The 24,355-nt window shown below is 39.6% G+C and overlaps 1 protein-coding gene across 10 annotated transcripts; it reads right to left on the bottom strand.

The window, feature by feature from the left end:
• Positions 1–7,470: 7,470 nt before the first annotated feature.
• Positions 7,471–20,749, bottom strand: LOC121695714 (class I histocompatibility antigen, F10 alpha chain-like). 10 transcript variants are annotated; one of them, XM_042076798.1, is made up of 14 exons: positions 20,591–20,749; positions 15,849–16,139; positions 15,456–15,755; positions 15,075–15,359; positions 14,666–14,794; positions 14,497–14,532; positions 13,728–13,796; positions 13,515–13,616; positions 12,255–12,308; positions 11,578–11,634; positions 11,423–11,485; positions 11,131–11,157; positions 10,977–11,036; positions 7,471–8,839 (listed from the first exon to the last, which is right to left on the bottom strand). In XM_042076798.1, exons 1-13 carry the CDS (start codon positions 20,643–20,645, stop codon positions 10,993–10,995), a joined length of 1,512 nt encoding a protein of 503 aa, XP_041932732.1. In that variant the 5' UTR covers positions 20,646–20,749; the 3' UTR covers positions 7,471–8,839; positions 10,977–10,992. The 10 variants fall into 10 exon arrangements, with proteins under 10 accessions (XP_041932732.1, XP_041932730.1, XP_041932731.1 ...); XM_042076796.1 differs by having other exon boundaries at positions 11,578–11,646; XM_042076797.1 differs by having other exon boundaries at positions 12,255–12,314.
• Positions 20,750–24,355: the final 3,606 nt, after the last annotated feature.

Genomic DNA, 24,355 nt, shown 5'->3' on the forward strand with positions numbered 1-24,355 from the left:
GCCTATATGATTCTAACTGTCTCACTAAATTGCATTATCCACACTCAATTCTCACTGGTATCTGCTAGACAACAAGTACCAAAACATGATTAGTTCATAGATTAGTTAGGGGGCAGCTGTGGCCCACTAGTTAGCACTCTGGACTTGTAACCGGAGGGTTGCTGGTTCGAGCCCCGACCAGTGGGCCACAGCTGCCCACTTCAGCTGTGGCCCACTGGTTAGCACTCTGGACTTGTAACCGGTGGGTTGCTGGTTCGAGCCCCGACCAGTGGGCCACAGCTGAAGTGCCCTTGAGCAAGGCACCCAACCCCTCACTGCTCCCCGAGCGCCGCTGTGGTTGCAGGCAGCTCACTGCGCCGGGATTAGTGTGTGCTTCACCTCACTGTGTGCTGTGTTTCACTAATTCACGGATTGGGTTAAACGCAGAGACCAAATTTCCCTCACGGGATCAAAAGAGTACATATACTTATACTTAGATTTCACATGTAAAATTCATTTTATACAACCCCACCTCCATCTTGCCTGTTCATAATTCTGAGAAATTTTTCATTGTTTGTGTTATGTTTATGTTATGTGTGTGTGTGTGTGTGTGTGTGCTTGTGTGTGTGCCTGCGTATGTGCCTGTGCATGCAAGCGTACATATGTCTACTGTGTGAGTATGTGTCATACGTATGATTACTGTGAATGTATGTGTGTGTGTGTGTGTGTGTGTATCTGTTTGTGCACATGTGTGCACATGAAATGGGTTAACAAGACCCCTGGAGGCAAACATACAGAAAAAAATGGTCCTCCTAGGCCCTACAGTTCTCAAGATATTCACAGAGAACGGTGTCTGCCCTACCCTCCTTTTGGAGGGTCCAGTCCAGCTTTCAGATCAAAACGAAAAATGACGGTTCCATGCTATCCATGTGGGGGTACATGCCCACCAAGTTTTGTGTACCCCGGTCTTTCAGTGTCTCGGGAATCCTTGTTGGTGTACGTCACTAAATGTACACATAAATTATTTTATTGTAAGGCCCCCCATGAACCAAAGTACACAAAACTTGGCATGCATTCGGAGGATGTCATAATGATCCCTACACTTTTAATTTTGTGCAGTTTTGACTTTGTCAGCCAGAGATATTGTGATGAAAACACCTAATTTTTTGCTTTTTATTTTTTAACTAGGTGGCGCTATACATGAAATAAGTGGTAATGGGACATGCCCCCTTAAGACCAACATACATAAAAAAGGTGGACCTCCTAGGCCCTACGGTTCTAAATGATACCATATATCACAGCAACTTGGCGCTAATAATAGCTTAGATTCCGCACGTTCACCTGATGTGTAATATCATATGTATAGGTTTAGTTTAGTTGAACCTCATCTGCCAGGTATTTGACCTACCAGGTTGACACTTCAGCGTGAAAAATACTCAATAATACTCAAAGCATACCTGAAGCAGGGGAAATGCGGGGGGAATGCGTCTGGGACGGCTTCTGAAGTAGCATCGCAAATGAGAGAAAATTTATAAAATTCCACAGACAGGGGGTGCTCTTGAACCCTCTCACCGTCTCTGAAAGCATAACCGTGGCTCAACAGGTAGATCTATAGATAGGCTAAACTCATTTTTCAGGCATCTGACCAACCGGGTTGACACTTTAGCGTGAGAAATCGGGGGTGTGGCGTGTGAGTGTGTGAAACCAATCAAATGCGTGTGTCTCACGGCCAATGCGTGAGAGTTGGCACCTATGGCTTTAGCTTTCAAGCTTCATAGGTGCATTACTGCCACCAGTTGTTTGGGAATGGAATTGCATCTCTGATCGTCGTTCTCAACAAGTTTGACACTTATTGATGATTGACGGTACAGTACAATGAGATTTCAGATGGGGCCGGGCCCCTGTGGCCCCTCCCCTAGAACCGCCCCTGATATCAGTTATTTTCATTTGACAATTTCATTTAAAAACCTGTTAGTATATAACCTGTAAGTAAGTTTGTTTTCTAGTACCAATTTGCTTGTTAGGTAAGCATTATATTGGCAAGTCAGTATAGCATACCAAAGCTGAATAAATCAATGGGCGCCGCATTTCTAAGTTGCGTTCTCTTACATGAAATAAGTTGAGAGATATTTTTACTCCTCTCAATATGTAGTAGAACACAAGATGTGAAATCACGGATTCTGTCAGAAATGTTGTGCTAATTATATATACATATTGCCTCTCCTCGGGTTGTTACCTCGCTAGGCAGTTTGTAGTGAACTGTTTTACCTTGCTAACTTCTAAATGACAAACATTAGACGTGCTTGTCTCAACATTTTCTAAGATGGCATGACTTGATATTCTACTCTTCTCAATGTAGTTATAGAAAACATGATGTGAAATCACATATTATGTCAGAAATGTCATTATTGCATTTAAGCAGTTAGTTACTAGGTGAAATGTAATCTGTCTTTATCTTAATGCCAGCCAGGCAATCAGATTTAGGGTAGCTAAACCCATGTGTAATAAAATGACTTTTCATACTTCTAAATATTTTTGAGTTACTCAGAATGCCTTAATAGTTTAGGCTACCTTTTCTTGTGTATGTATGTGCACACACGCACGCATCTGTAGTTTTGTGATTTTATTTTTTAAATGAATAAATGTATTACATTTGTATGATTTTACTGTTGTTTCAGATGGAGGATGACAAGACCTACACAGACCTCCTTGCAGGCCTGAAGAGGTAGCTGACTGCTGATGAGCTTGCGCTCACAATGTTGAAGACCATGTGAGGATGGAGAAAGAAGGTAGATTTAGGTGGCGTGCGTAGGGTGGTGTAGACTGCCACTAAAACACTGTGAAATAGACTTGTTATGTTGTTTTTTATATGTTGTTGTCCCAGGCATATATGGTTTTACCAACCGGAACGGGTGGGAGATTGTGCTTAGTAGGCCGTCGTATGCAGGGGCATGAGACGAAGAGACCCCAGAAGAGTTTCATAGTTTTCTGGGATTGATCATTGACATGGGACTTCACTTCCCTCCCTAATATTCATTGCTACTAGGGAACCAAGTCTCTGAAGGGATCAGGGAGCGTTGACCAAATGAGAAATACATATTGTGTACACTTTTTCTCCATTGACATTGCTGTTGTCAGTAGTTTCTTATTATTTCAAGTTTGGCTATGCAGAATCTGGTGTTGAACCTAGGTTTGGTAGCTACAGCCAGAAAGACTTTGGCGAAAATCTATCACAACAGCTGGCAGGCATTTCCGTCAAAATTTCAGCCTCGCATTCAGCTGCTCCAACTACTACTCTGTCGTCTTTTCATCAAGTACATATTCCTGTACAGCAGGAGCCAGAGAAAAATTGTTGGCTTTGTTATAAAAACAATACATAATAACACTAAAGTAGCTTGTATGGCCTGGAGTTTAGCGGTAGGTGACTGTTTTTTTGGTAAACAAAATTGCTGTCAGATTTGGCATTCTACAGAAGGGGATGCGTTTCGTTATGAGTCATAGGTCTTCTGTGTTTAACCTTCAGGTTCCCCACCCCACCTTTCCCTATCCTCCTCTGTGTGTGTGTGTGTGTGTGTGTGTGTGTGTGTGTGTGTGTGTTTATTCTTAACAGGCTTGTTCTATGTAATCCACTTTCAAATGTTTAGACACATTGATTTTTGAGTGATGTTGAAGTTGATTGTATTCCTAGCTTTTCATAAATAATACATTTTATAGATGTATATCATTTTCATATTACAGTAATTTATATAAGGAAGTATCTATTGAATCAAATGTATTCTATGTCTCTATTCAGAATTGATCTTCAATAAATATACAGTATACTTACTTCCTGTATTACTGGTAAGGTACATGTTTTTCTTTTATATATCATTATTGTTGACTGTAGCATTTGCTTATATACAAATAAATGGTTTATTCTTATGGACCAAATAAATCTAAACCATTGTCTGACTTCATTATTAGTTTTTATGCATACTTTTATGTTTTTGGTGAGAAAGAGAATGTGAATTTTGTCAACATTCGAAATCCCGTTTTCTGCATTCTTTTACACTTATCACTTAATTTATCATAACTTTTGAAAGGTTAATGATATTCCAATTCAGTCTCTTTTGTTAAATAGCCCACAACTTGCTGAACATGTCATACACTAATTTTTCTCTATCTCGTATAGAAATATGATGAAAATTCATTTTTATGCGAATGAACTTCACTATACATTTGGAGAGGATTTTCAAAGACTGTTCATTACTATATCAACATTACCATATGTATTTTACATCATTTGATAGAACTGACCCTTCTGATTACAATGGTATGTATATCCCATTGATGGTATGTATTATACTCAAGAAATAAGGTTTTTTGTGTAAGGAGGTCATCCAGCACCAAAAATGGAATGTTCGGCACGGGCACGAAAGGGTTAATGCATGTAACTTTTGACTCGTATGCCCGATTTTCAAAAATGAGGTACTGTTATATAGTAAAAGACTATGTATACAATTTGGCCCCTGTGATACCACATAGTATACAGTATACAAGTTCATGTAGTGTGATTAGAATGTACATTTAGTCATTTAGCTGATGCTTATCCAAAGCGACCGACAGAGCCGAGGTTCCTAATTCAAGTCCAGTGCAGAACTGAATAAAAGAATCATAAGGCTATGTATCTTGAGGGTCCAGATGTGGAAACTTGATGTGCCTAAATATCTCCAACCTCAAGTGTGTAGCTAATAAGGAAATAGAATTGCTATTTAGACAAGGTGAACTTCTCACCACTGTGAAATGCAGAAAGGAATGCTACAAGGAAGGGAATTGTGAGTTAGATGACTGCAATTTTCCAAACAGGAAAATCATCTCAACAACACTTTCATGTATCAAAGCCAAACTGCATTCACAAACATGCTATTTGGCTTTTTGGATGTTGTGTTAATGCATGTAGCCTAACTTTTGACGCGTATGCCCGATTTTCAAAAATGAGGTACTGTTCCTTGGATCCTCCCCTGTCTGTTACCGTTGGTGAAATTGAGCCAGTACACGCATTTCTATAAGAAAACCATTTAGTAGGGTAAATTTTGGTGGCCATCTTAAAATATGGCCACCATCTTGGATTTTCCAGTGGCCAATTGGACAAATTGTTTTAGCATGCCCTAGAGAACAACTGTGCCAAACTTGGTGCTTGTATCACTATTTGCATGATTCCACTGAAAAACTGCTCTTAGCCGCCCTATAGATGTTTTGAACTGAGCACTATAACAAGTTGGATAGGCCCTTTTTCTCTTTAATCAAGATTTAGTCAAGCAATGATTTCCAAAAAGAACGGCAAATGTTGATTGATCTCACCACAGGACCTTTTTTCACTTTGCCTCAGTCCATTTTAAACCAGCTCAGCCCAGATAAGACGGCGGTATTTCTGTATCACTTTCAACATGTTGCTGGTATCAAATTCTAAATGAACATATATTTTCCATGAAATAGTCATAGGTCATTTTGAACATTTGATGTTTTCTGCGTCCTTTTTGCAGTTAAATATGAGTTTACGAGATTTGCAGATTAGAAAATTCTGTTTTTAATTGCATTTTACACAATGTCCCAACTTTTTCTGATTTTGGGTTCTATATCTGTGGATACAACGCCAATCCTTACAGAAAAACAATTCTTTGCAACAATTGCAAAATAACATCTATTAAGGCTGTAATGATACTTCAACTGCAACCAAAATTGTGATACAACCATCCACAATCTTGTGTTGCGGTTTGAGAAGACAGAACTACAGATACAGCCCCTTGAGTTTTCAATGCAACCAAACTCATTTTTTTCATTTCAGAGTGAATTTTATAACACATAATTATTGTTCTATTTCATCATTTGCCCTAATGTAGCGTTACATTTTTTATTTTTGCTTCTACTCTTGATGGTAGAAGCCAAGTCATGAACATCCCTCAACTAGCTTGAGATGTCATGCACCTTGAACTTTGACCCCACAACATTAAAAACCTAATCACTTCATTGGGCCTGTGATGCCCAATATCCCTTCGCTATATTTACGTACACCACTCCTTACTAATGGAGGTACATTTACTTTGTCCTTTATACTTGTGTAATGTTTATGTGCCACCCATCTCTGATGATTTGGTTTGTTATGTACTGTACACACATTGTGCTATTTGTATAATGTCTTAATTGTGCTGTATTTACATCAAATGTGATATATCATGATATCATACAGATAAGAAAAAATACCTGATATAGATTTTGATTATATCACACAGCAGTATAGTAGGGAAATGCATGATAATTCTATGGGCATTTTATACCTGTACCTCTATACCTCTTCCAACCCTCTTTTTTTAATTTCAGGAGTGGTACCTGTAACCTGCGTTGTGTTGAACTGTGAGGCCCTGCACACGTCCGGACTGGACCCCTCAAACAGCTGCACTTCAGATCAGAAGCCCAGGCTGCTAACTCTCTTGCCAGCACTATAAGGCATCTGGAGGGAGGTTTACAAATGCACAAACTGCACACAAGAACCATCCTACCAGGGAAACCACAAAAGAAACCCTTCAGATGGTGGTTTTAAATTATTTGAAAGGAACAGCAGAGAGGGTTTTTTTTTGGGGGGGGGGGGGGGGGGGGGGGGCAGGGGGAGTACTTTGTATCTGTTTTAACAGAATATTTTTCATGTTATCAATTAATTAGTGTATGAAAATGCACTGTTCTGTTATCCGAAGTCATCTTCTTCTTCCCACAAAATCTTGTGATTTTGTAGAGCATGATGGGCATAGGCTACATTTCCCTGCACTCCGATGATTTTATGTGTGTATGCATCATGTGTGTTTGTGTGTACAAGAGATGGTAACATATTTGTGTGAATTGGTGAGTTATTTACTCTGTATGCCCCATGGAACAACAACAAATTAAAGTCACTCTCTACAAGCTTCAGAACATCTTATGTTATGAGCAGACATCCCACGTCTTCTAAATGTTTACCATCTTCTCCTAACTCTGATGAGTGATTTAACAAATCTTTGAGAGGAAGCAAATAAGGGTATTCACTCTATCTTTAGGGCAGCTGTCTAGAGACATCATCATTAATTCTGTTTACTAAATGGTAGAAATGCAGATATGCAAAATCTTTCTCTTAGACTCTGGAGCTAAAACCAGATAGCCCAGTGCAGTATGATCTGAACTGTGAATCAGGCCAGGATGAGAAGAGGACATGAAAGGGAACGTGATAAAGCACCATTCAGATATCTTCACTTTGCTTCCATTTACATCATTTATACTCACACCTCCATCTTTCTTGTCTTTCTCTCTTCTTGCACTCTGCCTCCTCTCATGCGTGTTCACTCTTCTCCTCTTCCCTAACACTGTCTCCCAGTTCCTCTTCTGCCCCACCCCTTGGCCATCTTTTCCTCTGTTTTCACTTACTTTTCCCAGGTGTTCTGTTTGAAGAAACAGCCCAGAAGACACCAAACACTAGACCCGAAAACATTCTTGTTCACATATTAGTTTTAATCAGCCACAGTTACACAATACAAACAATAGCAGTCTGGTCACTGCTGACCTTATCCCTATGTCATAGAAAGTAGGACCCAAATAAGACCAGTTCCTGAGCAGACAGAACAAAGGCAGAGCTCGAGTAAAAAAAATACTCTTTATGTATTGTCATTAACTTTCTGACACTGTTGCGTAACAAGAAACTTCAATTTCATATACGATACTGCATCCAAAGTTTCATTTGACATTTTCAGATTTCGAGAAAGCTTGTGTAACAAAACAAGCTCTCCATTACAGAATTATATGATGATCCGTAAAGTTGAACTTTATCCAAACATAAAATGAGCAACTTTCTCTTACGGTTAACACACAAAGATAAAAAAAGGACCAGTAATGAACAATGCTGCGTGATGTCTACATCTGTTTTACTCCCCAATCTTATGTCAATATCTGTTGCTTTTAAACATGCCAACTGCTATCAGACTTGGCATATGTCCATCTTCTTCTTTTGGTACACATAAAGAAGAGATGTATATTTCTGTCATCTCATTACTGTGAACTGTGAACATGTTCAGGGGTGCGTTTCTAGAAAGTGTAGTTGGCTAACCTCCGTCGCAACCTTTGTAGTTCGCTCCGTCATTATTGGATTTGGTGTTTCTAGAAAAAGTAGACGTCTCAATCACAAAAAGTTTGGTGGTTTGAACTATTGCCTCTGGGCAGTCGCACTTGTCGTTCCTTGGTAGTTCCAGTTGGTGTCTGGAGCGCCTAACCAAAAATTACGAGGTGGTTGTTTATCTTGTGACTAAATGATTGATCTATGCTGTAGGTTAATTTTCATTAAGAGACTGAGGGCCAGATGTACTAACGCCCACTTCAGGCGCATTTGTTTCGCAACGAGCGTGTGAAATCATGGCGAGGTATGTACAAACAGGCAGCACTGAGGTAAAAAGCGCGACTGCTGGGAGCTGAACATGGCAAATTGCACTTTTCCGTGTCATGCATATTATGCATCCATGGGAGGGTCAAGGAGAAAGCGGGAGTTTAGCGTAAAGAGATGGGAGGGGAAGCGTAAAGAGCACCTAATTATGTATTCTGCGGTGTGTACAAAAACTGACTGGGACTCCCCAACTGGGCTCATTCTTGCTATTTATGTTAATTTGAGTGTTGACTTCCTTTTTGATAGGCTAGCGTTATAATTTTCACACGCAAATATAATTTTCACAAATACATTGTTAATCCAATATCCATGCTAGCGAATACCTGCACCAACAGTAACAGTATGTCAAAATCAAGCTTATTCTGTATAACCTGCGATCACTCAAGAACATTGTGGACAATAGCTTGAGCATTCTTGATCTTCATCCTAGAAATAGAAAGACAGTTTTTATTTTTAAATCACAGTTGGGACGGTGGTAGTGTAGTGGTTAAGGAGCTGGGCTAGCATGCAGTAGGCAGAAAAGTTGTGGGTTCAGTAGATACAATCGTCATAAAGGTTACCGCCCCCACTTAGGGGTAGGCATACTAGCACACAATGGGTGAAATCATTTTGGGGTTGAGCTTGTTTCTAAACACAATGGTTTCAAGGAATTGTGTTTACTGATTTCTCCATATTGACGACAAATTTCTCTGGTAGCTAACATTTGTTGTAGCTTCATTAGCTTGCTAATTGGCTAACTTTATATTGTTAGTGTAACATAACCAACTAGTAGGCTACACATTCATTTTTAAAACTATTCATACGGATGTTCATGTGAGAATAAATTAAAGTGCAACTTATGAGTATGTGGTGTTATGACAAGGCTTAGCTTGCTAAACCGAGTTCAACAGTCTGCTTGTGTAACTGGAATTACCAAAATTAGGGAACTTAAAGAAGCCCTATGCAACAATTTTAGCAAAAATGACCTTAATTATGCAGGTTGAGAGTCGTTCTGATGGTTCTACAACACTTTCTGGGTTGTTTGGTGGGTGCTTCGTCTCCCTCTATCGCTTCTCCGCGGAGACCGTTTTATTGTGAGCCCTGTATGTGTTTAGCTTGGTTTCTTGATGGCTAGCTTGCTAGCTAGTGGGGGTTTAGCGTAGCAGTCACTTGCTACCGAAGCTGCAGGGGGAGTTATGTCGTGAAAAATGTGAGCCCAAATCCGGCTTCTTTAATGTAACCCTTAACCCAGGTTGCTAAGTGACAGGTACACTGGCGAGTTACGCGGCTCATTCTGGCATCATGTTTTTTTTTTTTTTTTTATCATTGTCGTAATGTAATGTAATGTCATGTTTTGTTCTATTTTGTATTTGTCTAAGTAACTTTTTATAGGCAATCCTATTAGGACCCAGTGGAAATGTCAACCAGGGTATGGACTTAGACTCCATGAGGCCCTATATAAAGCCCTCTGTAAAGAGCCTGGGTGTGATCATGGATGGAGATCTTACTTTTGACAAACAGGTCAAGTTCGTAGTCAAAGCTAGTTTCTTCCAGTTAAGAAACTTATCTAAAAATCAAGCCTTTCCTGATTTTTGTGGACTTTATGTAATCCATGCCTTTATAACAATCAGACTGGATAACTGCAACTCAGACTCCTACGGACTTTCCCCTAAAGATGCCAGCTGCAGCAGCAACATTTCTGGAAAGGTACTGGCTAGATGAAATTCATTCTGGACTCTCTATCCGACCACATAAAGACCTCGGGATACTTCGGTTTGGCTTTAGGGACCCTCTACTCACTACCACGTAAGTGTAATGTTGTTTGGAACTGTAGTAGAGGTATAAAAATAACGTTTTGTAGCGGCGAAATTACATGCCCTGGTCACTTCCAGGCTAACGAGTTTTGACTAAAAACGGTAAAATCAAACTTTCTCAAAACACATCCGAATGACATGATTTTGATGTCCACTCAACGTATGTACTCCCAATCATCCGTAAATTGATCTAAAGTGCATTTTACTCCGGATAATTCCTTTAAGCTCTCTTTTGCCCCCCCCACACACACACACCACCACTACCATACTTTATATTTTAAATTATTACCTTGTATATACTCTTATTGTTATCATTATTGCTTTGATCTGGGATCTACTCTGTATTATCATTATTATTATTTTATACTATTATTTTACTATTGTTTTATTATTATTTTATTTTACAGCACTTTGGTCAACTGTTGTTGTCTAAATGTGCTATATAAATAAATTGACATTGACATTACTTTCAATGATTTCTTGCCTTTTGTAATGTACACCTAAAGTTTCTGCCGGTCAAAGTCTATTGGGCTGATGGACAACTGCTGATGTGAAAGCTGCTAGTGCCATGGTCAGACAGGCCATGGCCTACAGAATGTAATAGAGTTAGGGGCCAAGGGCCTACAGAGTGTTAATCAAAAAGACCGGCCGCCTACCAGAACCAGCTGTCCACTGAGCTGCTGCTATCATGCTAAACATGCTGTTTGTATGTTGTTCTATGAACAATAGTACAGTCACAGAGCTCTAATCATATCTGTAAAAATGTTTACCGTTCATGTTAATGTTTCATTTTTCAGCACTGTTGGTTGATCCTTCAGGACTTCCTTTACCTGAAACAACAGGTACAAAATGGTGTCTTTGATATAGAATAGGTTTTGAAAGTGCTGTAACATGCAATGCAATGTTACCAAAATGTCATATTACCAGAATCAGCATTACCACCTTCCTTCACTGCAACATGAACGCAATAAATGAGTGAAAAAAGAGAAAAAGATGACTTACACAATGCATACACAACACAGAATTAAAGAATGGTCATCACTACGTTTTATGAGGTTAGGCTTTGTGTTTGTAAGGCCGAGAAGGAGAACATCTGACAATATTGCAAAGTCAGGCATTTCTACACAGCACGTGACTCATGGATAACAACATTTTAAAGCTCCTGACATGTGCACAATACAACAGCCACAGAGATCAAATCTTTAAAAATGTCTACCGTTTTGATTAAGGTCTTCAGTGCTGTTCTTGGATGATCCATCAGATGAACTAGTTCCTTGACCTGAAACAACAGGTTCACGATGGCAACTTTGATATAGCATAGGTTCTGAAAGTGCTGTATGTTTTTGGTATGTTACCAAAAAGTCATCTAACCAGAATCAGAATCACTCGGCTGTGCAGGCTTGGGTTCCATCTGAATCACTGCGGGTGCTGTGGCATGTACAATAATAACACAACACAGCATAACGTTACGTTATGTTAAGTAACATACAACAAGTAGTGATGCTCAAAGACATATATATATATATATATATATATATATATATATATATATGGTAACACTTTATATCAAGACACGCATATTCACCATTAATTAGCTGCCTACTAACATGTAGATTAGTAGCATACTAGCCATTTGTTAGTCATTATAAGTCACTAATTAATACCTTATTCTGCAAGACCTTATTCTACCTTTACTAGACCCTTAATTAAGAATTCCCCCTATGTAAGCTCCTAATTACCCCTTATTCATAGTTATTAAACAAGTTGTTGCATATGAATTATGACCTACATATGCATGGCTCAGTATGGGGCTTGTAAGGTGGTAGTACCACAAGAACAGTTATTGACTCCTAATAATACTTATCAAAGATGCTCTTTTCAAATGGAACTAGGCACTAAACCACAAGTGCTAATAGGGTACAAATAACTCATAATTAAGTCTTTGTAATGCAGAATATGTTCCCTATTCTAAATATCAGTGTCTTAATATAAAGTGTTACCATATATAAATAAAAGTATAGTATAATCAAATCTATAAAAATGTCTACCATCTGCAGAAATGTTTTCAGCACTGCTTCTGGGTGATCCTTCAGATGAATTACCTGAAAGAACAGGTGCAGGATAACTTTGTTATAGCATAGGTTCTTAGGCCTTGTTCAGACTGCAGCCCAAATCTGATTATTTTCCCAAAAGCCTATCAGCATCATATTGCAAATGATCAAATCCGATCTACCTGTCCGTTTAGACATAGTCTTATCCACATTGATTACTATGGTAACAGAAAACACAAATGAGCAGAACTGTGCCTAAGAGATGCATGGATGAGCTTTAATGTCACAATACAACAGCCACAGAGATCAAATCTGTAAAAATCTCTACCGTTTTGATAAATATCTTCAGCGCTGTTCTTGGATGATCCATCAGATGAACTAGGTCAGGGGTGGGCAAACTTTTTGGCTCAAGGGCCACATTGGGTTTTGAAAATTGGCCAGCGGGTCGCACAACCAGCCCCCCCCCCCCCCCCCCCCCCCAACGACACACATACAAAAAATATATTTATTGTAGCCTATAATTTAGTATCAAAAGTATTTGTTTTAAAATATTACTTGCTTATGTAAATATATACTGCTATTTTGATGCTGTTGAACAAATGTAGGCTATAAATTGTGCACTGTCGCTTTAATGTTTTTAAATTCATGTAATTCACGTTTATTTCTCAATGATCTTCTGCTTGTTCCGCTATGGCTAGTGCTGTACCTATGGCTGTGCCCTCTCACAGTTTTTAAATGGTCAGTAGTGGGAACTACTGTTGCCTTCATGATTTCCTTTTAAAAGTTTCTTATAAGAAGGAGATATCAATTATCAACAGTGACAAGCCAGCTGGAACCTGCCGCTCTCTCTCCCTCTCGTGAACGCAGACCCGTTCCCAATTAAATGGAGTATAACGTTCCAGTTAGATCTGCTGCAAAGGAGATAACTAATAGTAGGCCTATCATCTCTATTTAACATGATGTTTTGACATTGACATTGTAAACGTTCTCTAAGGAGAGTGAAAATCAGTTTGCAGTAAAGCTAACCAACGTCGTCTCTATCGCAGGAAAAAAATAGCGAGCAGCCTGATAACCAAATGAAATGCTCGGCGGGCCGGATGAAAGTGCTTGGCGGGCCGGATGCGGCTCGCGGGCTGTAGTTTGCCCACCCCTGAACTAGGTCCTTGACCTGAAACAACAGGTGCACGATGGCAACTTTGATATAGCATAGGTTCTGAGAGTGCTGTAAGATGTACTGTTACCAAAAAGTCATCTTACCAGAATCAGAATCACTCAGCTCCTTCTGTGCAAGTAATTTCTGTTGTTCATCACCATCCTCTGCAGGCTGGCGGTCCACCTGAATCGCTACTGGTGCTGTGGCTTTTACAATAATAATATAACACAGCATAACGTTACGTTATGTAAAGTAACATACAACAAGTGATAATACTCAGACTTATTAGAACCAAATTGTATTACTATGTCTATTACCCAGCAAAGGCTTGTTCACTGCAGGTTGAGGTGGAGGTGGATGTTGAGGTGGAGGTGGAGGTCGAGTACCTGAGAAATCAGAGGATTTCAATGATATCACAGATAGTACACACACTGTACCAGAAAGCTACATAATATAACCAAAAGTAATAATACTCAAAGACTTATGAAAACCAATCTTAGGTTAACAACAAAATGTACATCTTCTGACCTATTCAAGAATAGAGAATAATCAACAAGGAAAATGTATTCCAGCAACTATAGATTCATGACAGTTTGTAAATGATGTGAGCCCAAACCCCTGTTCATCCCTACACTGCCTCTCCATCTTCATTACACCACAGTCAACTGATAACTCACACTATGCATGCACAACACAGAATAAAAGAATAGTCATAAGTATATTTCATGAGGTTAGGCTTTGTTTGTCTGACAACAGCGCAAAATCAGGCATTTCTATAGCAACTGGCTCATGGATAGCAATATATTTTTTTAAGCTTCTGTAAAGACAAATCACTGCCAGGTCAGTGAAGATTTGTGTATGTAGATAAATCTTGATGTTGTCTTTTCATTAAAGTTGGCAACTTCCCTGACCTACCTTAAATGTATGGTGCTAAAAACCAACACATTTGGTCCTTGCAAATTGAAATTATGTTTATTTGCTACAGAGCAGGGAAGTGAGATTCATTACAGTGACATGTGGAAGACTGCCTCTTACTGCCTCTAGGAAAGGATCATGATATGAGTGCATTTAATACAGAATACTTACCGAAACCATTGTATTTGAGACGACCCTTTTCAAACACTGGGAGAGAACGGGCAAGGAGGAGAGAATCATACAAATGTACAGAAGATGCTTAATAAAGTGCAGTGTCCACTTTGCTTTGCAATTAATTAACAACTATCTGTTATCAGTTTCTGTTATATGGCGAACTTACCAATAACGCCATTTCTACAAGCAATGAACACGCCAATCGCAAGTGGTATCACCATCACCAGTACTATCACCACTCCCACTATTGTTCCATGTTTGAATGTGGTGGTACCGTCAGGGCATAATTCTCCATCTGTAACCACAGGTGAAAATGTACTTACATAGAACATCATTGCTCCTCAAGCCTTATTGTACTAATAGATCAAACCCATTCTGTCTGTACAACTATGATGACTGTCAGAGCCAAGACATTTCTAGAATTTCCTTCCATGAAATAATCCACTACTGATATTGCTTTTAGACAAACATATGAATATAAAATACAATAAATCCTTTTTATTGAAGAAATACAAGTCAAACACGAAGATGTCAAATAAAAATAGTAAAGATTAAACCAAACAATGCAATCTTACCCAACTCCCAATTTCTTATAATTGGTCCTTTCGTCAGGGTTCTGTGGTTCACCACACATCCATAATCATTAATCTCTGACTTTTTGGCGTGCACGCTCACTCTGGTCTGATGGGTGCCATCGCCATTGGGCAAGACATCCACACTTTCTCCTTTCTTTATAACATTCTTTCCCTTCAGAACGGTGATGTCAATTTCTTTGGGGAGGAAACCTGTGGCCATGCAGGTCAACTCGAATGTATCTGGAGATGTGGTTCCTTTAGCAAAAAGACGAACGTCTGGTGGAGCTGATAAACAAACAAGCAAAACAAAAACATGTTCAATACATTTTAACTATGTTTAATTCAGTAAATTACCCCTAAACAAGTGTTAACAGTACTCACAATCTTGTGTTTGTTTTCTTAATTCTTCATCCCCATATTTTCTGAACTTGCCCAGCCAGTCCACGCACTCCTTCTCCAGGTAGCCCTTGGTGTACTGATTGAGGATGGGAACCCCATCCCACTTCTGTTTTGTGGGTACAGCTTGAGGAGTTGGGGCAACCCACTGCATTGATGCATCATCAAAGGAAAGGAAATCCTTTCCATCATAGCTGTATGCATCCACACCGCGATAGAACTTGAAAGAACCGTCTGCCATTGTGTCAACCTCACATCCATGTTTCCACATAAGGACATGAACATCTGAGGAAATGATAACAGCAGGTCAGAATAAGCATTAATAAAGATGTGTCTGTTGCTGACATAACTATGAAGTCAGGATGTGTTGGGACTCACCAGATCCATTCTGTTTCATGCGTTCCATCAGAATGTTCACATTGACTTTGAACCATTGCTCTTTGCTTTTACGTGACTGGGTGCCCTTTTCCCAGTAGTCCGCTGGAAGCTTTTTTTTCATCCAGTCCTGTTGAGGAATCTTGACTTGCTTTTTGCTGTTATAGTAATCAATCTTTCTGTCGTCCAGTAGGCCCATGGCAGTAAATTCAAAGATGCCTGGTGCGTTGACAGCCTTTGACAGGGCTGTGTACACATAGTACAGTGAGTGGCGTTCTGGGGCACCTTGTCCAGCTTTTCAGGAAAAATGGATTAGAAGAACATCAGTCTACAGTGAAGAAGGGTCTTTACATAACGGAAAACAGCATAATAATAACACAAAACACAACAGCACATATGACAAAAACCTAGTGTAGGGGTTGAAAACCTATGGCCAGATACGGCTCTGTTGGTGACTGCATGTGGCTTTCTAAATGAAAACACCTTTAACCTCAGTCTTCACCAAAACTAAATTTTCATTGGACAATGTGGCCTGACACAGGCCGGCATCAATTTCCCTGCCTCCCTAGCTTTTAAACTTATTGGCTGATTTGGACAAAAGTAGTGGTTTTGAGGGTTATAGAGTATGCTGAATTCATTTTATTTTATGATTTTAAACTTATTTAATATGCTTCATACCTGTATATTAGACCTACATTTCAAAATGAAGATAGCTCATGGTCCTTGATCATCATTATCAAAACAATATCAGTAGTCTGATTACACTACCAGTAGCAGATTCCTGCTGCAGGCTGCATTACCACCTTGAACGTGTTACCCAAACGCTGTGTCGTCCATTATCCCTTACATATCAAACTAGAACAATATGACCATGGCTTAATATAACCTACTTTTAAAAGAAAAGAGAGAGAGAGATAGATAGAGATAAATAGAGAATGAGCAATAGCCTACAACAATGCAAGTACAAATGTTTAACAGGTGGAACAGTTTTAAAACACAAACTAATAGGGGTGTGACTACACTCAGCCCACGAGACGATACACGATATTGGGTTCACGAGAACGAGACAATATTTTAACACTATTTTTAAGAAATCTTCAAGATGAAATATATGACTGGAAAAACACCCTTTTATAGACTGAACATCACAGAATGCAAAACAATCCAGGTGTACTGTATTTTGAAATGTTTTAAGTAGTGACATTTTTTTCAAACCGAGTATTTACATTTGTTTACTTGTTGATACTGATATTTCTACCACAAAAATATTTTTTAGGCTATAGCATAAAAATACAATAAATTGGAAAACGTTTTCTTTTTTTCTCCAATAAGCCTAAAAATAAATAAAAATGTGTATCTCATTAAATATGTAATAGCAGGCTGTTTCAAACTGAAATGTCTCCACATTTAATTTCATGGTCACCTCATTTAATTTCAATAAATTATCAACAAGACTATTTTCCACTGCCTCCACGTTATCTGTCCATAAGTTGCCATAAGACTGTGAGTAGACCCTTGTAAAAGTGGTGTGGCTCCTTTAACCCTTAAAGGTGTACTGTGTGATGGGTAATGTTGGAAAATGAATGTTCTAAAGAATATTTGGGTTCATTGAATTCAACAATTTAAGAACCCTGAAATGTTGCGGAACAGAATCTTATGTTAGAATGTTCAAAAACCCACACCTTTAACCCTTAAAAGGTGTACCGTCGCCGACGTAACGTTTGTAACAGGCGGAAAATGAACTTATTTGTTATGTCCATAACCTGTCATGTTCACATCATAAGCCTAACACTAACCCTAGCCTACATGAATAATTTGGCTACATGATTTTGTACGTTTACTATTTTTTTGGCTGTGGAACTTGGGCTGTGGCTATCATTCACATCGTGCAAGTTCCAAGACATTTTAGCATTAGCCATGGACGTGACAATAATTTGGATAGCGTAGCCTACGATACCACGACTGCATAAGACTACAGAGAGAATACAAACAACCCAATATCCGTTTCCGGCGGCGGAGTAATAAAGTGAGGTACCTCACTAACAGCACATCCAATACAAGTCAGTGGAGTTGGACAAAAACTACGATAAAACCTGTTGGAAAGAATCTTTTGCAGCGATTTTTGTGTGAGCATATCAGTGAACACCCTTGACCACTCGGTGAGTTTTGCATCTTTGTAAACTAAAGTTTAATGCGTTTTAGAAAGATTGTTCCAGTGCACCTATGCAGCGTTGTGGAGGTGGGGGGGGGGGGTGCTACCACAGAAACCGAAAATTCTCAGGACAGCAGCATGTGTCCAAATTTCAATCTTAAAAGTTCTATTTACTCATAAACTATCTGAAAACAGGGCTTTAAGTGTAAAATACCAAACTTGTCCTTTAAGGGTTAAGGGTTAAGGGGGTGTGATATCACTCCATCCACAGAGGTTTTTTAACCTTTCCCTCAACTCCCGTGGGCTATACTACGGATCTCAATTAATGGGTTAGCAAGGTATGTTGCGCTCTAAGCCAGGGTATGCTGTGACACGAAAGTGTCTCTGTTTCAGCATCGCTGTATCACCATGTCGTGTAAAACTACCGCCTACTGACCAATCAATTATCTTGAAAAACGAAGTTCTCACATGTAAGATTCTGTATATCTTACAGGTGGAGCTCCGCCTCTCCAAACATTTTGGATCTCGCAGGCGCTTTAACAGTGTTGTGCGTGCAGATATACCACTATGGACGTGCATACCATACAATCGATGATGACAATCGATGTATTTGATGTTATAGACTAGACACTAAAAATTACCGCATTCTAGATTACGCTATCGCTCATAAATGCGGAAGTAATCGTTTGTTAATATAGACGGTCTTGTGCGTCTCCACGTTTCACGATTGGCCAACATCATCCCAACGCCGAGAATGTGCACAGATCTGAGCGGAAAGCCTAGTTTTTACAAATAAATCATAATTACGTCACGTTAGCACATACAGCTCGAGCAGTCCGAGCCAAATATCGGCAGCACTCTCAGGAGGAGCCCCGAGGTGGACAGTCGAAACTACCACCCAAATGGGGTGTGTCTCAGTGAAATGTCTCGAGATAGCTGGGATATTTACACTTTCCAACTCAGGCGGGGGATTTCCGATATAAATGGATAGACCCATAATATCCAAAATTGTCAGAGCAGAAAACATTTTACAACTGCATTTAAATTAAAGGTACTCTAAGCGATTAAATGCGTTTTTTAGGCTAAAACATTTCATGTCACTTACTGCAAACAGCACCTAACCAACCGCTAGCTGTCTGTGTCCTGAATACACTGTAAAAAAACAAGATCTCTGTGGACAGCCCAGGCTCCAAGAACGGCAACAAAAACAACCTGGGCAATCCTAGACCATGAAAACATAACAAACTGTTCCAGCAAATCACAGAAGAGATGCGTGTTTAGGAGAGTTTCAATTGCACGGGAGCAGCACGGGAGGGAGGGGGAGGAAGTAGCGAGCTAGCTCTCTGTTTTGTTTGAAAGTCAACAGAAGTGACGTTGCCCAGCATCACTTAGAGCACCTTTAACACAATTATCCAACTTCACTGGAGTAAGAACAAGCTACAGTGATACCAGACTTTGGAGCAACAACACAGTAACTCGCACTATATATATATATATATATATATATATATATATATATATATATATATATATATATATATATATATTTGCAGCATAAAACCCACCAGAAAGGTTTTAATTGGAATAGGTCTTTGATTAAACTTTGGGGTAGGCCTATTCAACATTTCCGGGTTCACAATGTAAATCCTGTCACGCTATCCTGCAAAATATTCAGTGGTCACCGCTAGTCTGAGATTTACAGCTCCCATCGACTCCCATTCAACACATAAAAACAATACTATGAAAATATGCTCAAACTACGTCGCTGACTTATGCCAGCAACCATCTCACTTTGATAATGAACTACATTTTGGTACAACATACAGCAAAGAATAACATAATTTGGTTAAAGCAATGTGAAATCATATGACAACGGTCAACCCCTAAGACGCGAGAGCCAGAATCACAACTGTAAAGCCAGCAAACAAACAAACGTTGTCACAAAAAGAGAAGTTACCGGTATTCAAACAGTTAAAGACAGATTTATTTTGCAACTACACAAATAATTTGTTTGCGATTTTTTATTTTTATCTTTGACTTTATTATTATTATTTTTTATTTTGTAAACAAGTGTTGTTTGAACATTGTGGCACATATTACACTCCATATAAGCCCATTGCTCAAACTTATGTTTATCTAATGTCGAATGTCAGAGTTATGACATTCAAAAACGCACCTTAATGATACAACACAATTTGTAAAGTAACGAATTTTAAAAAGAAAAACAAAATCGATCAAATGGATTAGAACATTAGATTTTTTTTTTCTTCTTTTTTTTCCCTTCACATTTTGACTCCATGTTATATTTCTTGTCTTGGTTCCGCTGGTTCAAAATGGTATTTTCATTCATATGTCGTTTTGTTTATGACTCCTATGTTTGTACGTGACTATTTTGTTTTGAGTCTATGATCTTCCTTATCAAAAAAGAAAGATGATAACGATCGGCACAAAAACAATCCTCCACTTCATCGTGCTCCACCAGCCGTCTCTGTTTCCCACTAGTGGGGCCCGCCCCACACTTTCAGAAGTTCCACTGGTTTTACATTGGCCTAAAGTTAGCAATTGATTTCAAAATAGCATAACGTTATCTTACCCAAACATATCGGTAGAATGGCACAGACCGTCAATAATTCCACGAAACTCATCATGTTCCAGCCGAATCCACAGGTTAGTTAACTTTGTGTAGCCTATCGAAATTCTGTGAGGACTGATCCGTCCTCCATCTAAAGGAGAAGTGTGTGACGACAGGAGAGACGAGGACTTTTGGTGCGGTTTGGTTGGAATAGGGAATAGGGACCGCCCCCGTGATTGCGTTTTTAAATCCACCCACAACGGCATCAGTTGTCGTTAGGTAGCATCAAGTTAGCGAGGTTATGGTAAGGCTATTATGGTATGAATTGCCTTTGTCACAGTTGTTACATCTTAAGCTATATCTTTGTGTGATCGTGTTTTGTTGGAGAAGAGCAGCAATTATTAGCGTGATCTATTCAATAAGCTATAGATAAAGCTTCGGACTGTCTGTAATGTCAGCGTGACTTCTCACAGCAAAACACTCACCAGTAATGTGCCATTAATATTTGGGGAGGTAGCCTAGCCTGCTGTCATTTTTCATATTTCCAAACAAACAAAGTGGACTCCTGGTTTAAATGTAACAAATTGTCATTAAATGTCAATGGCCAGGAAATAAAAAGAGTGTATGCCACTAAATTCCTGGGGGTCTACATTGACGATTCTCTCAACTTCAAATGTCATATAGACCATCTAGTAAACAAACTGTCCAAGTATGTTGGCTTGTTCTACAAGATCAGACATTTCCTTCCTCTGTCTGCCCTTCTCACATTGTACAAAACTCTATTTGAACCTCACCTTCAACTATTGTAATGTGATATGGTGCAACGCCTTCACCAGCCATCTTAAAAAACTTGTATCCTTGCAAAAAAAAGTCATACGGGCCCTGTCCTGGTCAGAGATAAATTCCTCCACCCACCCTCTATTTCACCGCTTTGAGTTACTAAAACTGGCTGAGCTGAATGTTTATCATAATGCCTGTCTTATGTTTCAAATTGTCAACAGGCTCAACCCTAGGTTGTGTAGTCTTATTCCCATCTCCAGCCCCCAGCACACATACCAAACAAGAACTAAACCACTCATTACAGGTAAATGACGTCGACACGTGCGCGCCAGTATGAGTGTTGCCTGTAGGGGGCCACAGATTTGGAACAGGATTGATGATGGCCTCAAGGTGTTGCCCTCTATCTCCAACTTCAAAAGACAACTAAAAAACAATCTCTTACTAACCTATATCTAATATAAAACTGTTTTCCTCATGGACTACTGGGATGTATGTGTATGATTGTATGTGTATGTAATGTTGTATGTGATGTTTTGTGTATGTAATGTTAAGTATGTATGTTATGTTGTCACCATCTGGTCTCAGATGGTTACTGTGAATATCATTGTTTGTACCACTACCCTTTCATGAACCATGGGCCCCCACCTATAAGCTTTTCTAGCTTCTTTGGGGGACCCATTCACTCTACCCGTCTGTCTTTGTACCCATACTGGTTTACTGTAATGTTTGAAATGGTTTATTTGTATTTATTTAATAAAATACACTATAGTAAGATTATGTTAGACGGTTAGGAATATTATTAAAACGGTCATAATCGAATTTGGTATATCACTTCATCTCAGCAGTTACATAATTAACCTAAAACAGTCTCGTCCAATAAAAGTCCAAGCAATCCATACCACCACCAGTCATTACGCTCCTATCGGCCACTGCACCCAGCACAAAGGAACAGCGAGGTCGCGGGCGACGGCCAACGTCCATACAGCAGCAGTGGGCCTAGCAGTAGCAGCGGGCAGGGCAGGGCAGGCTAGCAAAGCGAGCCGGAGTACCGCCTCCCAGCAGAAGCAACAGCGCAAACCGATAGCAGAAGGATCAGGCAGGAAGACGCAAGCAGAGCGGGCAGGGGTAGCCTACCGAATGACTCGTCCTCCTTTGGGTAGCCTCCATGTCTGTAACCTGGAAACGTGATGAGCGCTCGGTGACCCTGGTCACGGACTCTCGGGCGTCAGGGGCGCCACCAAGGGGTGGCCAGGGGTCAACATACCTCAACATAAACTCTGGCCACCCCTGGCTATGTGGCTGATGGACGCAAAATGTGTCCAAATTCACACCCATTATTCTCTGTTGAATTGCTCATGGAGTACTTATCACACATAAATCACACAGATATCACGTGAAAGAGCAGAGCTTTTCCATTATATTAGCGGCATGGTGTTGTGATAAACGGTTCGAGAAAATTAACGTTGGATATACATGGCATTTATTCATATTTCCATTGTGCACACAGCGCTTCGTCTATCTCCACACCCATTACTCTCGGTGGTATATCTCACAAACACTTTAGTCAAAACATAGCAAACCATATATCAAAATAAACAGCAGACCTTACCGAACACAGGGATATGAAGCTGTGTATACGGATCGCGAGTAATCCGGTTTTGAAATTGCAGCAAAATTCTACATGTTATCCAACTTTGGGCTGAAATTCTAATATATTCTAATAGCAGCCCAAAATAATAAACTTGCTTTCCAAATCAAAGAATCAAAAGTTGGTCATGGCATGAGCAGATCAACTGTGCTTTTGAATAGATATACCAGCATGCTTCAGGTGGCATGGATGCAGACACAAAGTATTTTTCCCTAATATAAAGGCTGACCTAAGATATATGCAGGCATGAACACATCATACTTTCCCAGGTATGGGTAGGCTACACTGTCTTAAAAACGATATAGCCTAGCATATGAAGAGCTATAAATCCATTTTTGTAAACATTAATAAGTCATATTTTTTAATTATGTTTTTCAGGTAATATAAATAAAAGTGCAGTTGTGTTGTTTTGATTGAGTAAATAACAATTACCCAATTACAGATCCAAAAACAAAAATAATCATTTAATTAAAAAAAATGAATTATGAAAATGCATTAAAATGGAGAATACAGCGTTTTGGAGCCAAACTCTTCTTATGTGGCCCTAATATATTATATGTGATATATTACTATTAATTTAAATCCCCCCCCCCGTTTTGGCGTGCCACCCCAAGATTTGCAATGGCCTCCCCTGGCCACCCCAAAATTTTCTGCTGGCACCACTGCCGGGCGACAAAATCTCGCACCCAGTCTAGTGATCAACCGGGGGTCCCTGTCGCTGCCACTGCAGAGGCACGAGCCCTGGCCGTGGCGTTCCTTTGAGTCCTCTGCTCTTTTGGCGTCTCCTTGCGCCCCCAGCAGTCTCGGGATAAGTAGAAAACATTCCCCCACATACACCTTTGGGGTATACTACGAATCTCGATTAGAGGGTTAGCGAGGTATGTTGCGCTCAAAGCCAGGGTATGCTGTGACACGAAAGTGGATCTGTTTTAGTGTCGCTATATGACCATGGTATCTTATGCGGTCAACCAAACCTGGTCGGGAGGAGGTTGTGTGCTAAGTTATAGCTTAAATCGTGTAATCTACTGCCCACTGACCAATCAATTGTCTTAAAAACGAAGTTCTCACGTGTAGTATTCTGTCATATATCTTACAGGTGGAGCTCCGCCTCTACTAACATTTTGGATCTCGAATGCGCTTTAATAGTGCTGTGCGTGCAAATATCCCACAATGGACGTGCATACTATACAACAACTGATGACAATTGATTTATTTGATGTTATAGGTTAGACACAAAAAATGACCAAAGTGTAGATTAAACTATCACTCATGAATGTGGAAGTAATTGTTTTTAAATAGAGGCGGTCTTGTGCGTCTCCACGTTTCACGATTGGCCAACGTCATCCCAACACCGAGAA

This window comes from Alosa sapidissima, chromosome 21, assembly GCF_018492685.1.
Source record: "Alosa sapidissima isolate fAloSap1 chromosome 21, fAloSap1.pri, whole genome shotgun sequence".
NCBI classification, from domain to species: domain Eukaryota; kingdom Metazoa; phylum Chordata; class Actinopteri; order Clupeiformes; family Clupeidae; genus Alosa; species Alosa sapidissima.

Bases quoted from the DNA above. Each gene is read 5' to 3' on its own strand.
- LOC121695714 (XM_042076796.1), bottom strand. From the start codon at position 20,645: ATGATGAGTTTCGTGGAATTATTGACGGTCTGTGCCATTCTACCGATA. The intron at 13,617-13,727 runs GTAATAGACATA...TTATTGTAAAAG, and splicing joins AGTGAACAAGCCTTTGCTGG to CCACAGCACCAGTAGCGATT. The intron at 11,158-11,422 runs GTAGACATTTTT...TTCATGTTGCAG, and splicing joins TGAAGACCTTAATCAAAACG to TGAAGGAAGGTGGTAATGCT.